General features: G+C 45.0%; 1 protein-coding gene across 1 annotated transcript in view; it reads right to left on the reverse strand.

Annotated features, from left to right (window-relative positions):
- LOC129704447 (ERC protein 2) overlaps positions 1–20,000 on the reverse strand; it is a 590,828-nt gene that overhangs the window by 219,429 nt on the left and 351,399 nt on the right. Inside the window, exon 18 of the mRNA XM_055647523.1 lies at positions 18,808–18,968. Within this exon, the coding sequence (XP_055503498.1) occupies positions 18,808–18,968 (161 nt within the window). The remainder of the gene's footprint in view (positions 1–18,807; positions 18,969–20,000) is intronic.

Raw genomic sequence — 20,000 nt, forward strand, 5'->3', positions numbered from 1 at the left:
CCTCAACTATGAACTTTCATCGACCTTCTTTGGTTACACTAAGGATGTTGGGGGGAGCTTTCTTGCACTAGGATTGTGGTTATTGGTTTATTGACTTTTTGTTTTTTTAATATATTTTATCTGTGTGTAATGTTTCCGCAGGCCCTTGAAGCTGCAGCAAGTATCAATGTCATTGTTGCATTCTCTGCACATATAACAATTAAATACTTTTGACTTTTGAAACAGACTTGAGACCCTGTCCCACTTAGGCGATTTTCTCGGCGACTACAGGCGACATGGTCGCGGGGTGACGCCTGTATAGCCGTGCGTCGTCTCCTCAAGTCGCTTGAAGAGTCGTAATATTTTTCTGGTCTCTGCTGGATTTTGAAATGTTCAAAACTTTTCGGCGACTGTGGACTTGTCGCAATGTCTTCTCCTGTCGTTAGTGCTGGGTCGTTGTTTGTCGTAGCTTGCCGCGGGTGGACGTAGGTTGAATTCGGTTGTCGCCTGTGTTGGCGTAGGCTGTGGTAGACATTGTCGTAGGGGGGGCTCCAGTCACCTCTTTCTCAGCGAGCTGCTACGACTGTGACAGTCTCCGGCAGTCACCCGAAAAAATCGCCTAAGTGGGACAGGCCCTTTATTGTGGGGTCTTTTGTGATGATAAAGGGGAGGCGGAGTGCTGATGTTAGATACAGCGGCTGTACTTTTTCATCCCTGACTTAACCGAGTGCTTGCGCAAGCTCACGGGATGGCATGACCATCTCTGATGTTTGACCAGCAGGATCATGATGGGCTGAATGTCCCTCTCTGTGACAGAATTTGCTCTGAATCTATCCCTTCAATTAGAAGATGACACTGTACCCAATCTCAGGTATGTATCATTCCCTCAATATATACATTGCTTTAAAAGCTTGCACTATATTCTATATTATTGTTTGTTTAATGCACGAGTATGGTTTATTTATTTTGTCTGCTTTTTAAATCTATATACAGTATACTGAAGTTATTTTTGGTGTATTTTATGGGTTTTACAGAGTGTTCAGATATTTGTTGTGCTGCTGCAAGTATTTTATTATTCCATTTTGGGCCATATGACAATAAAACACACTTGTCTTGACTTGACTTGACTCGTGAATTAAAAAAACCTGCTTTGCTAGGTACCATAACGGGGCTGTCCCACTTACGCCACTTTATCAGCGACTTTTGCCGGGTCCCCGAAAATGTTCAACATGTTGAAAATCCAGCGGCGACCAGAACAAGGTACGACTCTTTGGGCGACTACTCACGACCGTACAGGCTTCACCCCGCGACATGTCGCCTGTACGGCCGTGAGTCGTCTCCTCAGTCGCCCAAAGAGTCGTAGCGTCTTTCTGGTCCCCGCTGGATTTTCAACACGTTGAACATTTTCGCCGACCTGCACCGACCTATGACGGGTGCCGGCAGTCGCCAGAAAAGTTGCGTAAGTGGGACAGGCCGATTATTTCAACCTGTAAAGTGTAAAATAACTAGAAGGATACAATATCAAACCAAAAATCCTTTCCTCCGTTCCGCTTGGGTGATAACAACTTACCTTAAATTTAAGTTGAGGTTTCAATGGGTAAAAGTTCTTCAAAAACAAATTAAATACATTTTCTCCTTCCAAAACAACCCCTTAGATTTCTGCAGACATACTTGTATTTTTAGCCTGACATTTTGACGTTTGTTCTTCACCAGAAGTCCCATCAGGGCGGGATACCTTACGCCACAACTATTTTGGTCTAAACATCTGTAGCTGGATTACTGCCCAAGCGATGTTACAGTCTTCTTATGTAACAAAACATGATTACTTAAAGCAATCCTGAGCATGGATTAGAGCCAAATAACTTTTAAAAGTAAAAGACTGTCAAGAATCCCATCATCGGCGCATTGAAATTGTCTGCACATAACCTAATTGTGGATTCACACTGACAAGCAATAAAGATGTGAGTAGAATCATATGGTGCAGGATAGGACAGCAGACTCCAAGGGCAAAATCTTCCCTGGAGTTGTTAAACCCGTCTCACGGTGCGTCCAGCCACGAGTGATCCTGAGTTTAAAACAGTCATCCCGTCATCCATTCCTTCTCTCCAGAGATGCTGCCTGTCCCGCTGGGTTAAAGAGTGCCCACGGTAGACTCACGAGTCACTACGGTAAACACACGGGCTACTTACGTTCTTACAACGAGTTCAAAAGTTTAAAATATTTACTTCAAGAGTAAATTTGACTCGTAGAAATCTTTCATCATGTTGAAAGATTTTCACGAGTTAACAAGTTTCCCCGAGTGCCCACCGTTAGCGTTACGTGTTCTGACGTTCCCGCTACGTTAATTCTCCGTGATTACCACGAGTTTGATTTGTTTTAAACTCGGGATCACTCGTGGGTGGACTTGCACCGTGAGACGGGGCCATTAGTCGCTCTGGCCGAAGCCAAACAGGTGTTACAGTACAGAATATGAGCAAACTCTGGCACGCCACGGTGCTTCAGAATGAACACGTTATTATGCATTCTTTCAGAACCCTTTTCAATCAAATAGTTGTCAAGATCGTAAAAATGTAATATCGGCTAAAAATCAATCAGGAAATTTAAGAGGTCCAAGTTCTTGCAAAACTGAGCACGTTTGACTACTTTAAAAAATGTTTCTGCAGAAATACATCTTTGAATTTTCATCTTGAAGGATTAACTTTCTCTTCCCCGCAGAAGTCCCACTAGAGCCATGTATTTCATGCCACAACTATTTAAATCCAGACTGCTTCAGCTGGAATATTGCCGTATTGAAGTTACAGACATAAATCAGGATCACATATTGGAACTTCTGAATATTGAGCTAAACCCGATTATCGCCAACTCAAGATTTGTTGATTTTCATTTGAATGAACTCATTGCTTGTCATCATTAATTGCAAATACACAATAGACAATAGACAATAGGTGCAGGAGTAGGCCATTCGGTCCTTCGAGCCAGCACCACCATTCAATGTGATCATGGCTGATCGTCCCCAATCAGTACCCCATTCCTGCCTTCTCCCCATATCCCCTGACTCCGCTATCTATAAGAGTCCTATCTAGCTCTCTCTTGAAAGTATCCAGAGAACCGGCCTCCACCGCCCTCTGAGGCAGAGAATTCCACAGACTCACCACTTTCTGTGAGAAAAAGTGTTTCCTCGTATCCGTTCTAAATGGCTTACTCCTTACTCTTAAACTGTGGCCCCTGGTTCTGGACTCCCCCAACATCGGGAACATGTTTCCTGCCTCTAGCGTGTCCAAACCCTTAATAATCTTATATGTTTCAATAAGATCTCCTCTCATCCTTCTAAACTCCAGAGTGTACAAGCAAATGTTTATGTTTTTTTAATCAAGCATGATGGCATCAATATACCAATTTAAAACCGCCCAATAAAACTATATTTGTGATGATTGGTCTAATTTGTGTTGTTGCTGTTGAAGGTCACGTTCCATCAGGTTGGGAATAATTTATTTCTCACTTGCTCTATTTCAGTGGCTGAGTTTCTGATGTAGACAAAAGTGCTGGAGAAACTCAGCGGGTGCGGCAGCATCTATTGGAGCGAAGGAAATAGGCAACGTTTCGGGCCGAAACCCTCTTCAGAGTTTCTGATCGTTGATTCATTTCTCTAGGGTTAGACGTATTAGACTGCTGGATATCAGTGTGAGAAATATGGCCCGCTCCAGGTGATTCTGCAGTTGGCCAACGTTACAATCTGAGCCTGCCTTTCTGCTGCTCACTGCTCCAGCACTCAATACTGCACGAAGCCCCATAGACTTGTATGTAACTCATTTCCCTTCCCAGGGACCACACAGAATGCTCGACACAGCTGCAAACCTTACCTGCGTACGAGTAAATGGCCTTTAAAACAAGCTCGGAGATTTATATCTCAGGAATGCATTATAATTAATTTTATATATAATTAGTCAAAATGATTCCTTTTTAATCTATTCATACTCGGTACCTATTAGTTATAACCACATACATTTCTGGGAAAGCCACAAGTCAATGCCATATTAAGCCGGCACAAAGTGAGATACAGCAACTTTGTTCTTAACAATTCAGACGATCAGAACCACATGACTCGGGGAACGGACCCAGGGGACATCTAACTTAACCAATCCATTTTACAATATGTAATTTGCACTTTTTAAAACTTTGTGCAATCAAGTGCAATCTATTTTACTGCTTTAAGGAAATATATAACATTTTAAATTAACCTGTAGTAATTTAAAATCTGCCATGGTGCTTCAACTGTTATTGGCTTCTTGTTAAAGAGAGCTTAATAAAACCCCCCTCTATTATCTGACACCCCTGGGTTTATGGTCTGTCCTGCTTCCTATGCCTAGAGGAACTTTCCGCAATCTAAAATCTCCAAAGAGACAATTCCCTGCCTCCAGCGAGCTCAGTGGGTTGTTAAAGGCGTGAGGAAAATCCAGGGACCAGGCTGCCTCTGAACACAATCTCAGGCACACTTGCCTCTCGGCAGAGAGACATTAGCTTTTGACTGATGTCGCCCAGTAATGGGTTTCCTTTCCAATTCACGTGAAGGGGATGAGCAGCGTTTTCCCAGCAACCGTCAGGCTCGTGAACACGACACAACACTCACCCCAGCCGCTAGAATCTTCTACAGACTGTGCCTTTGGTTACACTATTGTGTGTTGGTCTAGTTTAGAGATACAGCACGGAAACAGGCCCTGGGGCCACCAAGTTCATGCTGACCATCGATCACCCCTTCACACTAGTTCTGTGTTATCCCACTTTCCCATCCATTTCTTACATATTTGGGACGATTTTACAATTTACCTGCAAATTTGGGATGAGGGAGGAAACCGGAGCACCCGGAGGAAACTCACACTGTCACAGTGCGAACATGCAAACTCCACACAGACAGTACCCCAGGTCAAGATTGAACGCGTGTCTCTGGCGTTGTGAAGCAGCGGAGCTACCCGCTGCGCCACTGTGCCATCTCCATAGTTACCACGGTCTGAAGAAGGGTCTCGACCCGAAACTTCACCCATTCCTTCTCTTCAGAGAGAACATGCCTGTCTCATTGAGTTACTCCAGCATTTGTGTCTATCTTTGTTACCGTAATATTGATTGATTGCATTTTTGATTATTAGATATTGTCTGAGTGTGTTTTTTGCGAATGCAGGCCAGTTAAGATGCAGCCGGTACATACTGGCTCTTGCTTGCTGCAGCTTAACAGGCCTGTAAGTAGGCCCATAAACACAATAACACACAGAAAACATGTCATCATCAACAATACATTGCATTCACATCTTGGTAACCATAGTAATGCAAAAATCAAAGTCTGTAGGGTAACTGAACTGATCAAAGAAGATAGACAAAAAGCTGGAGAAACTCAGCGGGTGAGGCAGCATCTGTGGAGTGAAGGAATGGGTGACGTTTCAGGTCCAGGCCCTTGTTCTGGCTGGAGAAGTCCAGTCTGATGAAGGTTTAAACCAGCATCAGCAGTTCCTTCCCACACAAAGTTCAGACAGTACCGGTTATCAAAACCATCCCCCCTCCTTCAGGAAAACCGCTCTCCCTAACCTGGCCTGGTGACGAGAATAAGTTCCTGGAAGAGAGGAAAGTCAGTGGGCCACAGTGTGAATGGCCAACATTCCTTGGCAAGTGAGCTGAAATCAGGGATCCACTGAGGTGATATATAACAAACATTCCATCTGGGATTTGGCCAATTTACCAAGAAAACAAACTGCCTAAAAGTGGAAATGACTTGCCAACAGCATTCATCCCTTGGAGCATATTATTACCAGCCAACTACAAGTATTCTGTGCTCTTGAATTGTATTGATATTCCATTTCTCCCACTCACTTTGTTATGAACATAACCCACAAGTTATTTTTTGCATGCACTTCTGTATGTTTTGGCATTTGGATTCCTTCAAGAAGAATATAAGGTAAAGCAGAGGCCACAGTAGAAGCAGCTCTCCAATACTGGGACCAGAACCTCATAGATCAGGGGTGTGGAACCTTGTTCAGCATAGGGGCCGGGACACATGTCTGTGATCGGATGGCGGGCCACATCTATCCATCACGTGTACACATGGATCCCGACCCGGTTGGCAGGCATCAAGTCACGTGTTCACAGAAGAGTGACAACATTGCTGGTGAGGCAGCCTCATGCAATCCTTTCCATGTCTCCACCCGCTGAGTTTCTCCAGCATTTTTTAATCTACCTTCGATTTTTCCAGCATCTGCAGTTCTTTGTTAAACGTGTTGGCGGAAGGTGCGGGGCCGTGTCGGCGGCTTTGCGCAGGATACGGTACGGACAGAGCTCGGCGCTCGGCTGGGCCGGGTGATTTCGGGTTGCGGGCCGCATTCGGCCCAGGGGCCGTAGGTTGCCGACCTCTGCAATGGAGTCATAGAATGTACAATAGTACAGCATAAGAACAGGCCCTTCGACCCACTATGTCTGTGTCAAGTTAAACTAACCTCCACTGCCTCACCTGTACAGCTGTAGCAAGGACAAGTTCACAAGTTATAAGAGTAGAATTAGGCCATTCGGCCCATCGAGTCTACACCGCCATTCAATCATGGCTGATCTGTGCACCTGCTAATCACATTGTCTTGCCTTCTCCCCATAACACCAATTCTAATGAAGAATTGTACATTTCCACATCTCAACTTCGAGAATTTTCCATTCACGACTTATCCACTGAAAATGAGTGAACACAGGAATTGCAGGCACAAAGTAAAAGGCACAAAGTGCCGGAGTACCATGTCAGGCAGCATCTATGGAGGGTCCAGTCCTCACTTCAGACCTTCAAAACAACTGCAAGTTATATTGTAAACTTATGATGACATATCCACCACTGATGCTCCCACAGTCAGGCAGCTTCCCTGCATCCATTGTACAAGATCATGGTGAGTTTAGTTTATTGGCACGTGTACAAGATCCTGCGAGCAAAGTGGTCACCTGTGGGGGATAATTAAGCAACTTCACCTACAGCCCATCGCCGCCCAGAGAAGTGAAAGTATGGACGGGCAGGCCAGCAGAGAATAAACATATCTATACTGTTGCCTAAACCTGGGGATTGGTGCAACAAAATGTAAGATCCTACAAGCTATTTATTTTAATTTGCTGCTAAAATCTTACATGACCACATTCCAACCTAAATTACAAGACATGCCCCAAGATATGTTTAAACTCTCTCTCTCTATATATATAATATATTTTAGGACCGAGATGAGAATTTATTTTTTCACACAGAGAGTGGTGAATCTGTGGAATTCTCTGCCACAGAAGGTAGTCGAGGCCACAGTTCATTGGCTATATTTAAGAGGGAGTTAGATGTGGCCCTTGTGGCTAAAGGGATCAGGGGGTTTGGAGAGAAGGCAGGTACAGGATTCTGAGCTGGATGATCAGCCATGATCATATTGAATGGCGGTGCAGGCTCGAAGGGCTGAATGGCCTACTCCTGCACCATATCTATATGTGTGTGTGTATATAGAAACATAGAAACATAGAAAATAGGAGCAGGAGTAGGCCATTCGGCCCTTCGAGCCTGCACCGCCATTCAATATGATCATGGCTGATCATCCAACTCAGTATCCTGTACCTGCCTTCTCTCCATAACCCCTGATCCCTTTAGCCACAAGGGCCACATCTAACTCCCTCTTAAATATAGCCAATGAACTGGCCTCCACTACCTTCTGTGGCAGAGAATTCCAGAGATTCAACACTCTCTGTGTGAAAAAAGTTTTCCTCATCTCGGTCCTAAAAGATTTCCCCCTTATCCTTAAACTATGACCCCTTGTTCTGGATTTCCCCAACATCGGGAACAATCTTCCTGCATCTAGCCTGTCCAACCCCTTAAGAATTTTGTAAGTTTCTATAAGATCCCCCCTCAATCTTCTAAATTCCAGCGAGTACAAACCGAGTCTATCCAGTCTTTCTTCATATGAAAGTCCTGACATCCCAGGAATCAGTCTGGTGAACCTTCTCTGTACTCCCTCTATGGCAAGAATATCTTTCCCCAGATTAGGAGACCAAAACTGTACGCAATACTCCAGGTGTGGTCTCACCAAGACCCTGTACAACTGCAGTAGAACCTCCCTGCTCCTATACTCAAATCCTTTTGCTATATATGTGTGTGTGTGTGTGTGTTTGTGTGTGTGTGTGTGTGTGTGTGTGTGTGTGTGTGTGTGTGTGTGTGTGTGTGTGTGTGTGTGTGTGTGTGTGTGTGTGTGTGTGTGTGTGTGTGTGTGTGTGTGTGTGTGTGTGTGTATATATATATATAATAACAATATATATATATATATGTTCACAAGCCTGCGCTGAATTTAATTTGAAGCTGGTCTACCCATTTGGATTTTGCTATTATTATCTTGTAAGTGCAGATTTCTATCAGGTGCCCCATGGAAACATTGCCAATTAAAGTACTTTGTTGAGTTTTAAATGTAGGAAAGTGTTTCCTTAATGCAAAGCTAAAATTGCTCCAGTTTGGTTTGCCAAATGTTGTTCTGGAGCCCGACTGTGAATGAAATTCAAGGCCACTCTATAATTTGCACTGCTCACGACTTATATCAACTTTCACCAAAATTAATGCCACTTCTGGACAAAACCTTCCATTTAGAAAACCCTTACATTTTGTTTTTAAGGACAACTGTGGAATAAAAGAATTTCAAAAAATCACGAAAGGATTAAACATGGAACATCAATGTGCCCATCTAAAAGCCTCATAAACGCCCTAGAGGTGTCTGTAACATTTACCATCCCACTGATGGCCTGGCACCACCTTCAATCTGTACTAAATGGAACTGCTAAGGTCAGCTTGGTTCTACAAATAATTATTAAAATATATATTTACGTCATATGTGATATGGGTGAGTCTTGCATTGGTCAAATGCAGCCTCTTCAGGAGCAAGATAAGAGCGTGGCCATGGTGGTGTGGGTCTTTGATAATATTGGCTGCCTTTATGAGACAGTGCCTCCTGTAGATCCCTTTGCTGGTGGGGAGGGCAGCACCCGTGATGGATCAAGAGAGAGTAAAGGAAATACAGCAATGAGATTTGTGGATGGAGTTGGTGCAGGAATGGTTGATCAGGCCCGTGTACGTCTGAGTGCTGCAACATGATCTTGTCCAAAGATGCTGCTTTAATAATGGCTCACTGCTGGGCAATTATTGTCCGTCATTGACAATAGCTCCAACATGGATGAATTGTCAAACACCAGCAAGTTCCAAGACTTCAACTGAATGTTGAACTGTTTCACAAAGGGCTTGAGGGAGTTCCTGAAATGTTTTTTTTGGCATCGCTTGGAATACTTTGCTGTAGATCTTCCCGAGTCGTGCAACTGACATTCTCCAGGAAAGAGATGGCTGACTACACTCTTACTGCAATGGGCCTGTACTCGCTGGAGTTTAGGAAAATGAGGGGGGGCCTCATTGAAACATACAGAATAGTGAAAGGCTTGGATAGAGTGGATGTGGAGAGGATGTTTCCACTAGTGGGAGAGTCTAGAACTAGAGGTCACAGCCTCAGAATTAAAGGGCGTTCTTTTAAGGAGATGAAGAGAAATTTATTTAGTCAGAGGGTGGTGAATCCGTGGAATTCTTTGCCACAGAAGGCTGTGGAGGCCAAGTCAATGGATATATTTAAGGCAGAGATAGATAGATTCTTGATTAGTACGGGTGTCAGAGGCTATGGGGAGGTCAGGAGAATGGTGCTAGGAGGGAGAGATAGATCAGCCACAATTGAATGGCAGAGTAGACTTGATGGGCCGAATGGCCTAATTCTACTCTCATCACATGACCTTATGATCTTACTAACTACAGAGACAGATTGTTGTACCTGATAGAACACGTGAAAATAAGCTGTAAGGTACTAGCTGTTTTTGAAGTACTTCCTCGACATAACTGGGACATTTGGAGAAAATCCACAACTAGTCATAGTGTCATGGAGTGATACAGTGTAGAAACAGGCCCTTCGGCCCAACTTGCCCACACCGTCCAACATGTCCCAACTACACTAGTCATAGAGTGATACAGTGTAGAAACAGGCCCTTCGGCCCAACTTGCCCACACTGGCCAACATGTCCCATCTACACTAGTCCCACCTGCCCGCGTTTGATTCCATCAACAACTGATGGACCTCAATGGGTCAGGCTGAATCTGTGGAAACAGAGGGATATTTCCACATCTGGACCTGACCCATCGCGATGCAGTCAGCTCCTCACACTTAGTTTCTCTAGAATGTTAAAAATGGGATGAGAACAGTTGCCTTGTTCCACATGGGGTTAAAATATCCAGATTTCTTAAAGTAGCAAAACCTGCCTTTCCCACAACTTCATTTGTCTAAACAATTGATTTACAAACAGGAATTTATTCTCCTCTGTAGCATATAAACACCGGACTGATGCTCTGTCCATTTTGTGAGCTGACATCTGCAACGTTTCAATATCTGACAAATCTAACGCCATTTGAAAAACAAGTTTAATTTACAGTGAAGGTGAAGATTTTTGCTTTGAATTAATGCAGTGATCCTGTTACCACGTTGAAATCATTCAAAATACGGCTATAACTCATCCACAACATCACACTGTGGATGGAGACCTCTTCCAAACCTAATAAACAATGAAACAATGTCATAGCAACCGCACTCGGTTTTTTTATTCGATTCAAGATTTACTGCCAAATAAAATGACTGCCATCCTCAAATACATTCTTATTCACAAGAATTTTACTGCCTTCTGCCCATTTGCCAGATCCTTTCACAGAGGAATTGCCTCACCTTGCTTCAATATATTTCATCTGTGCCCTGCGAACAAAGCCTTTATTTGGGTTTCCTCTAATCTTTACAATGTTTGCGAGCTTGTGTGAAAAGACCTGGTCAAGGCTCGTTGTCTCACAGGTCTGCTCAGATGCAAACAGTGACACAGGAGACTTTTCTACCAAGTAGGTGGGGTTTTTTTTCGGAACGCCTGCGACTCTCCAAATAACTTCCTGTGGAAGTCACAGTTGTGTCAACATCCTGCTGTTTTGTGTGTTGTGAAGTATTTAACTGTGGATATGACATTGTGATCCCAGCAGGGGTTCTAGAAAGTAACTACTTGGGGACAATTCTCTATTTGGGACAGTGGTTGAGATGCAGATGGACAACTACAAAAATACATAGTTACTTCACCTTCAGAAAAATGCACTTTCTTGATCAGTTTAATATTGTGAAGTTTCCCCATTTATCGTTTGTTATGCAGACTGTTCATTCGAACTTTTTTTCCCGTAGGCTGTAAACAGATTTGAGTAATTACTCATGTTGAAAAGTATTATTTCACTCATATCATAAGAACATTCCAAGCGAATATTTCTGGACACCACACCTCACCACTGAAGGACGACCATTTGAACGCTTTGTGAATTGTTGCAATTCCTTTGTACAAAGCTACATTTCAAATATCGACCAAAGTAATCAACAACAGGTCGGCAGGGCCTTGCAGCGCCAGAGACCCGGGTTCCATCCTGTCTGTGTGGAGTTTGCACGTTCTCCCCGTGACCGAGTGGGTTTTCCCCGGGATCTCCGCACTTCCTCCCACACTTCAAATCCATTGGCTTCGGTACGGAGTGTACATTGTCCCCAGTGTGTAGGATAGTGCTGGTGAATGGGCTGACTGATGTATGGTGGGCCGAAGGGCCTGTTTCCCGCACTGGATCTCCAAACTGAAAAAAATACCTGTGTGGCTTCACAAGTCTTCTCCAGATGATGCAATTTATAATTTCTTGTAATATTGTTAAAGTTGCTTGGTGCCACAAATCTCCAGCCTCTGCGTGGCCACTCTTGGGTGTTTCCTCAACTCCTGCTTCCCAACAAGAAGATCCTTGGCTTCTTTTTGATGACTTCTACCGGGTCTCATTGAAGAGCTGACTGCAAACAGCCCCCATGTGACAGCTGTCCGGGAAATGGAAATCCACCCGCACATGATTCACTCATCACTACCCAAAAAATTTGAGATCCAGAATAAAATTTGCGTTCATGATATTTACGTGGAGAAAAAAACGTAAATAAACATGCGCTAAATGTATTATTTAAAATTTGCTTTCAATAGACAGTAGACAACAGGTGCAGGAGTAGGCCATTCGGCCCTTCGAGCCAGCACCGCCATTCAATTTGATCATGGCTGATCATCCCCAATCAGTACCCCGTTCCTGCCTTCTCCCCATATCCCCTGACTCCGCTATCTTTAAGAGCCCTATCTAGCTCTCTCTTGAAAGCATCCAGAGAACCTGCCTCCACCGCCCTCTGAGGCAGAGAATTCCCCAGACTCACCACTCTCTGTGAGAAAAAGTGTTTCCTCATCTCCGTTCTAAATGGCCTACTCCTTATTCTTAAACTGTGGCCCCTGGTTCCTGATTCCTCAACATGGGGACAGACATGTCTCCGTTCTACAAATCGTAATACAAACCCTGATTTCCTCAGATGACGAGACTTGACGCTACCCCCCCCCCCCCCCCCCCCCCCCCCACATCATTAGAGCCAAGTAGCCCTGATATTAACAACACTCAGATTTCAAATTGGCTTCATTATTCTTAGCCTTGCAGAAGATACCCTGATCACATTCTGTGAGCAGAAAGAAAATGCTTGTGACGAAGGAAGTCATCTGTTGAGTACACCACCTGGTGGGTCAAGTTAGGATGCACATGGCCATCACTGTGGTCATCAACGTATGTGTAGCTCAGGGCAAGGCATTGATGTCTGCGTGTGTCAAAGAACCAGCCAATGAACATTTATTGAGCAGGATGAGAACACATGGGCTGGGAATAATCCACCTCCATTCCACTGATTCCATCCACACCTCACGCTGCCTCCGCAAGATCAGCAGCATCATCAAGGACCAGTCTCACCCTGGCCACCCCCTCTTCTCCCCTCTCCCATCAGGCAAAAGTTGTGAAAACGCACACCTCCAAATTCAGGGGCAGTTTCATCCCGGCTGTTATCAGGCAACTGAATCATCCCACCACAACCAGAGAGCGGTGCTGAACTACTATCTACCTCATTGGTGACCCTTGGACTGTCTTTGAGCGAAATTTACTGGTTTTATCTTGCGCTAAACATTATTCCCTTTCATGTATCTGTACACTGTGAATGGCTCGATTTTAATCATGAAATATCTTTCCGCTGACTGGTTAGCACGCAACAAAAGCTTTTCACTGTACCTCGGTACACGTGGCGATAAACTAAACCGAACCTGAATCTGAATCAGAGCAGTGCCAGAGACAATTATCCTGAGAAAACACACTAGAGTAACTCAGCGGGGGTCAGGCAGCATCTGTGGAGAACATGGATAGGTGACGTTTCACAGAGTGCTGGAGTAACTCAGCGGGTCAGGCAGCATCTGTGGAGAACATGGATAGGTGACGTTTCACAGAGTGCTGGAGTAACTCAGCGGGTCAGGCAGCATCTATGGAGCTAAGGAAATAGGCAACGTTTCGGGCCGAAACCCATAAGGGTTTCGGCCCGAAACGTTGCCTATTTCCAGAAGGATTTCGGCCCGAAACGTTGCCTATTTCCAGAAGGATTTCGGCCCGAAACGTTGCCTATTTCATTAGCTCCATAGATGCTGCTGCACCATAACTCAGCAGGTCAGGCAGCATCTGTGCAGACCATGGATGGGTGATGTTTCAGGTCGGGACCCCACCTGTTCATGTTCTCCAGTGATGTTGCCTGACCCGCTGAGTTACTCCAGCACTTTGTGTCTTTTTTTTTGTAAACCGGCATCGGAGGATTCGTTGAGTGTCCACAAATATCCACAGTAGTTTTGAACTCCAAGTGAAATCATTGGAGGGGTGGTCGTACAGGGGAATGCATAGGGTGAATGTACTGAGTCTTTTACCCAGAATAGGGGGATGTAGAATCCCAGGACACAAGTTTAAGGTGAGGGGGGGGAAAGATTTAATAGGAACCTGAGGGGCAACTATTTCAGAGGTGATGGGTGTACAGAATCATCTGCTCGAAAAACAAGAACTACATTTGAAAGAAACTCAGTATATGTACTATGTTTATAATACCATGTTTACATACCTGTTATGCTGCTTCAAATAATGGCCCTGTCCCACTGTACGAGTTCATTCAAGAGCTCTCCCGAGTTTAAAAAAAAATCAAACTCGTGGTAAGCAGGGAGAATGTACGTAGCGGGTACGTCGGAGCTCGGGGACGTCTCTTAGCGCTAACGGCAGGTAAACAAGGGAAGACTCGCGAAGATTTTTCAACATGATGAAAAATGTCCACGAGAGCCCCGAGTACCGACGAACGGCCATTACCGTAAATCTCCAAGTTCGAATCGGGGAGAACTCTTGGAATGAACTCGTACAGTGGGACAGGGGTTTAAGAATTACATTGCTCTCTTTTGGAACATATAAAAACACAACACTCCTGATTCTTGACACACACCCCCTCCCCCCCCTCTCTCTCTTGACAGTTAACTTGGATAGGGAATGTTTCGAGGGACATGGGTGAAATGTGGCCAGGTGTGACTAATACTCGTGGTGGGAATGGGCATGTTGGGCTGAAGGGTCCATTCCCGTGCTGTACGACTATACTGTACAGCCTACCATCACAGGAGCATTGCCGAGCTGACACAACTCCCAGTTCAGCTGGCAATTCACATGTGAACAGGGGGACTGAATTGAAAACTTATTTGCAGGAGGGCAAATACATCTGCTGCTCTGGATTATTCAATCCGTAGCTCATGCAAGGACATTAAGCACAAAAGCAATCGGGCTGCAGATGGCCTTATAAATGAACTAGCAAAAAAAAACAGATGACATTTTTTTAGACCGCAAAATAGCCTAATTGCAAATATTTCCTTTTCCAGGCTGCATTCATAGCTTTTGAAAGTTTGCAGGAGGGTTAGAGATGTCTTGGGTAAATATAACAATGAGTTGGAGCGGAGTGAGTGCATCATACACCCTTGTCCTGTCCTGTCCTGATCGCCAGACATGATAATGGTGGGAGCAAGCACATCTGACAGCATTCTCTACCAATGGAGCTCTAACGAAGTCCCAGGTGAAACAGTGAATTGGAAGGAATCTCTATCAAAGTCCCCTCTTGCCTTTTCAAAACACATCATTAAGGCCCAACCTAAATTACACCATTAGGCTCAAGAATTCTGTCCATGCTGCAAACAAGACAAACGCATGGCAACGTAATGCTTAATGTTGTTGATTGTGGCCATTTGCAAACATATTTGTTTCTGGGAATGCAGAACAGCTTTCTGGAGGGGTCTTAAATCATGTCTGTGGACTGTTTTACGTTAGAAACAAATAAGTCTTTCATTTCAATGCATGTCCCAACGTTGGCTCCCTACTGTGGCCAACAGGATTGGCTTAGAGACGGCTCAGATCCAAGGACATGGTTGGCTTAGACTCCTCTGACCCAGTCACACAATTGGATTGATCCAAGGTCTTGATTGGCTTGGACTAGTCTGACCCAGGATTGGCTGAAGTCTGAAGAAGGGTCTCCACCACAGATGCTGCCTGACCCACGTTACACATTTCTTCTCTCCACAGATGCTGCCTGACCCGCTGAGTTACTCCAGCACTCTGTGAAACATCACCTATCCATGTTCTCCACAGATGCTGCCTGACCCGCTGAGTTACTCCAGCACTCTGTGAAACGTCAGCTATCCATGTTCTCCACAGATGCTGCCTGACCCGCTGAGTTACTCCAGCACTCTGTGAAATGTCACCTATCCATGTTCTCCACAGATGCTGCCTGACCCACTCAGTTATGGTGCAGCAGCATCTATGGAGCTAAGGAAATAGGCAATGTTTCAGGCCGAAATCCTTCTGGAAATAGGCAACGTTTCGGGCCGAAAGCCTTACGGGTTTCGGCCCGAAACGTTGCCTATTTCCTTAGCTCCATAGATGCTGCCTGACCCGCTGAGTTACTCCAGCACTCTGTGAAACGACACCTATCCATGTTCTCCACAGATGCTGCCTGACCCGCTGAGTTACTCCAGCACTCTGTGAAACATCACCTATCCATGTTCTCCACAGATGATGCCTGATGTTCTCCACAGATGCTGCCTGAGTTACTCCAGCACTTTGTGTCTATCCAAGGTGGGCTTGGATCTCTCTAATCTGGAGACATGCTTGGCCTGGACTATTGTGATCCAGGGACATTATTAGCTTGGGGCCTGGGATCTGTTGCAACCAGAACCAAGCCTGGAGGGTGAGACAGGGAGGCCGCAGACCCGGCGAGATGCCGAGAGGAAGCACAGTGGTCCTAGAAGCAGAAGCAGGAAGGATGACCCAGCCCATTGCTGGCCTCCCACTGTAGACATTGTCCACCAGCAGGCCCAGATCAATTGCTGTATATGTCAAATGAATCATTTCAGCATCCATCAGAGTGTGTCATTCATTCTTCAGCTATGGGATAACGGCGGAAGAATAAACTCACAGTTACAGGCAGCCACTTCAAACAAACGATGTGTTAATCAGACATGTTAACACTTGGACTTCATTCACACCTTATTAGAGTAATATAGTCGTACAGTGCAGAAACATGCTCTTTGCCCCAACACATCCATGTCGAACTTCACGCACATTCTAAGCTAGTCACATTTGGCTCATATCCGTCTGAACCTTTGCTATCCACGTACCTGTCCAAATGTCTATTACATGTTGTCATAGTTGCCTCCACCGGCAGCTCGTTCCATGTGCCCATCATCCTCCGAATGAAAAAGTTGCCCACGTGATTCCTACCAATTCTTTCCCCTCTCACCTTAAACCAATGTCCTTTGGTTCCTGATTCCTCAACCGAAGAATCTATTCATCGTATCTGTTCCACTCATGATTTTATACACCTCGATAAGATCACCCCTGAGCTCCAATGAATAAAGTCCTTGCCTGCCCCACCTCTCTCTGTAGCTTGAGTCCTGGCAACATCCTCATAAATCTTCTCAGTCCTTCCCCAGTTTAATGACATGCTTCTGACTGCCGGGTGGAACAAAACTGAACACAACATCAGTAATACTAAGGTTACACAAAAAAGCTGGAGAAACTCAGCAGGTGCAGCAGCATCTATGGAGCGAAGGAAATAGGCAACGTTTCGGGCCGAAACCCTTCTTCAGACTGAATAATACTATCATCAGTAATCATCAGTAAACATCAGTAATACTAAGTCTGAAGGAGGGACTCGACCCGAAACGTCACCCATTCCTTCTCTCCAGAGATGCTGCCTGTCCCACTGAGTTACTCCAGCATTCTGTGTCTTTTTGTAATGCTAAGTTAAGCCATCATCTTCTTCTCTAGCTTTTTAATGAGAGAGGTTATTCTCTATATTGGATACAAAGCCAACAGGCAATAGACAATAGGTGCAGGAGCAGGCCATTCGGCCCTTCGAGCCAGCACCGCCATTCAATGTGATCATGGCTGAACATCCCCAGATTTAAAAGAATACTCGGACAGTCTGGTTATGTTCTGGATACTTTCTGGTACCTTGTAGATACTTATTCAGCTTTCAGCAAAGGTTCCCAATAATAGGGAAGGCTGGGTACTTCCACCTGTGCTCGTAAAAGGAATAAATAAAATTCAAGGTTGCTGACTCAGCAGAGAAATTGTGTCCATTCCTCTGTGGGCAACAGAACAATCTAATTTGCGTTAAGTGTGTATTTGGTGTTTGTACACTACTGTTCCAAATCAACCTTGACACGTTTTACATTATCCGACTACCATTGTCATGAAAGGGTCAGAATTCATTAATACCCAAAAATAGTATCCAACGTAAATGATGCTGATTTGTAGCTAGCTTGGAATTCAAGGCAGTCTTACTAAATAAAGCTTGCTTTCCCAATAAGTTCTTCTACGAATTATAAGAAACATAGAAACAGCTCAATAACCGTGTAAGAAAGAACTGCAGATGCTGGTTTAAATCGAAGGTAGCCACAAAATACTGGAGTAACTTGGCTGGTGAGGCACCATCACTGGAGAGAAGGAATGGGCGATGTTTCAATTTTGAGAGTCACAGCAAAGGGTCTGAATACTTATGTAAATGTGATATTTCAGTTATTTCTTTTTAATTACTTTACAAAAATTTCTAAACACCTGTTTTCCCTTTTTTATTCTGGGGTGTTGTGTGTAGAATGATGGTAAAATAATGAATTTAATCCATTTTAGAATAAGGCTGTAACGTAACAAAATGTGGAAAAAGTGAAGGGGCCTGAATACTTTCTGAACGCACTGTATTTTAGATGAAAGGAATCTAAAAATCAACCGAAGCTCCATGAACATTACAAGAACACAAGGCAGGAAGAAGCTGGAGTAACTCAGCGGGTCAGGCAGCATCTGTGGAGAACATGGATAGGTGACGTTTCACAGAGTGCTGGAGTAACTCAGCGGGTCAGGCAGCATCTATGGAGCTAAGGAAATAGGCAACGTTTCGGGTCGAAACCCTTCCGGGTTTCGGCCCGAAACGTTGCCTATTTCCAAAAGGGTTTCGGCCTGAAACGTAGCAATGTCTTTTTCCTTCGCAATCTGCCATAGATGCTTTGCTGCACCATAACTGAGTGAGTCAGGCAGCAGCATCTGTGGAGAACATGGATAGGTGACGTTTCACAGAGTGCTGGAGTAACTCAGCGGGTCAGGCAGCATCTGTGGAGAACATGGATAGGTGACGTCTTGGATATGTTCCATACCATCACCAGCCCATGTCCTCCACGGGTGCTGCCTGACCCACTGAGCTACTCCAGCACCTTGCGTCTATTTTTGCAAACCAGCATCTTGCGTCTACAGTTTTTTCTTTTGATATAAAATCATCCAGGGATTGTAATAAGGTGCCACCAAGTACTCACTTCATCTCCAGCACCTCCTCCAGCTGTTTTCTCCGCTCCACCCGCAGGTTGGTGAGGTGGGCTTCCCGCTCAGCCAGGGACTGTTGGGTGGAGGTCAGTCGGACCTTGGTGGAATCCAGCTCCTGCCTGGTCCTCTCCAGTGTGGCCATCAGCTCCTCCAACTGTTGGGCAGAAACACAGCGAGCCATCAAATAACCTGCCAACCCCACATCCCGAGTCAGCCCTCTGAACCAACAATGCCCTGCTCCATTAGACACCCCCTAGAAACAGGCCCTTCCTCATTGAGCAGAGGACACAAGCACTATCCAATGTCTGTGGAATTCTCTGCCTCAGCGGGCGGTGGAGGCTGGTTCTCTGGATACTTTCAAGAGAGAGCTAGATAGGGCTCTTAAAGATAGCGGATATGGGGAGAAGGCAGGAACGGGGTACTGATTGGGGATGATCAGCCATGATCACATTGAATGGCGGTGCTGGCTCGAAGGGCCGAATGGCCTACTCCTGCACCTATTGTCTATTGTCTATCCTACACACTAGGGACAATTTACAATCTTTTTGTTACAAAAGCCAATTAACCTGCAAACCTGCACGTCTTTATAGTGTGGGAGGAAACCGGAGCACCCGGAGAAAACCCACGCAGTCACAGGGAGAAGGTACAAACTCTGTACTGACAGCACCTGTAGTCAGGGTTGAACCCGGATCTTCAGCACTGTAAATGGCCTGTCCCACTTAGGCGACTCTTTAGGCGACTGCCAGGGACTAGTTTTAATGGGATTCACCCACGACACCTGGCGTCAACGTACGACAGTAAAAATCCTCGCCACTGTCACTGAAAATATTTCAACATAGCCCTGTAGTCGCCCAAAAAATGGCCCAAGTGGGACAGGCCCATGAGGCAACAACTTGAGCGCTGCGCCACCGTGCCACTCCTTGTTTTGACAGTGGAGCTGGTCTCAACTTGTGTGCAAGTGAAGCTTTTAATTTTCTTCCACTCGGACTCTGCCGTCCATCGAAAATTACCCAATGATATTAGTCAGTAAGAGAACTACAAACTGATGCAGAGAGCTGTGATACTTCATCTCCAAGTCTGTGCTACGTACTATCTCTGTTACTTAAACATAGAAACATAGACAATAGGTGCAGGAGGAGGCCATTCGGCCCTTCGAGCCAGCACCGCCATTCATTGTGATCATGGC

This window comes from Leucoraja erinacea, chromosome 16, assembly GCF_028641065.1.
Source record: "Leucoraja erinacea ecotype New England chromosome 16, Leri_hhj_1, whole genome shotgun sequence".
Lineage (NCBI taxonomy): Eukaryota > Metazoa > Chordata > Chondrichthyes > Rajiformes > Rajidae > Leucoraja > Leucoraja erinaceus.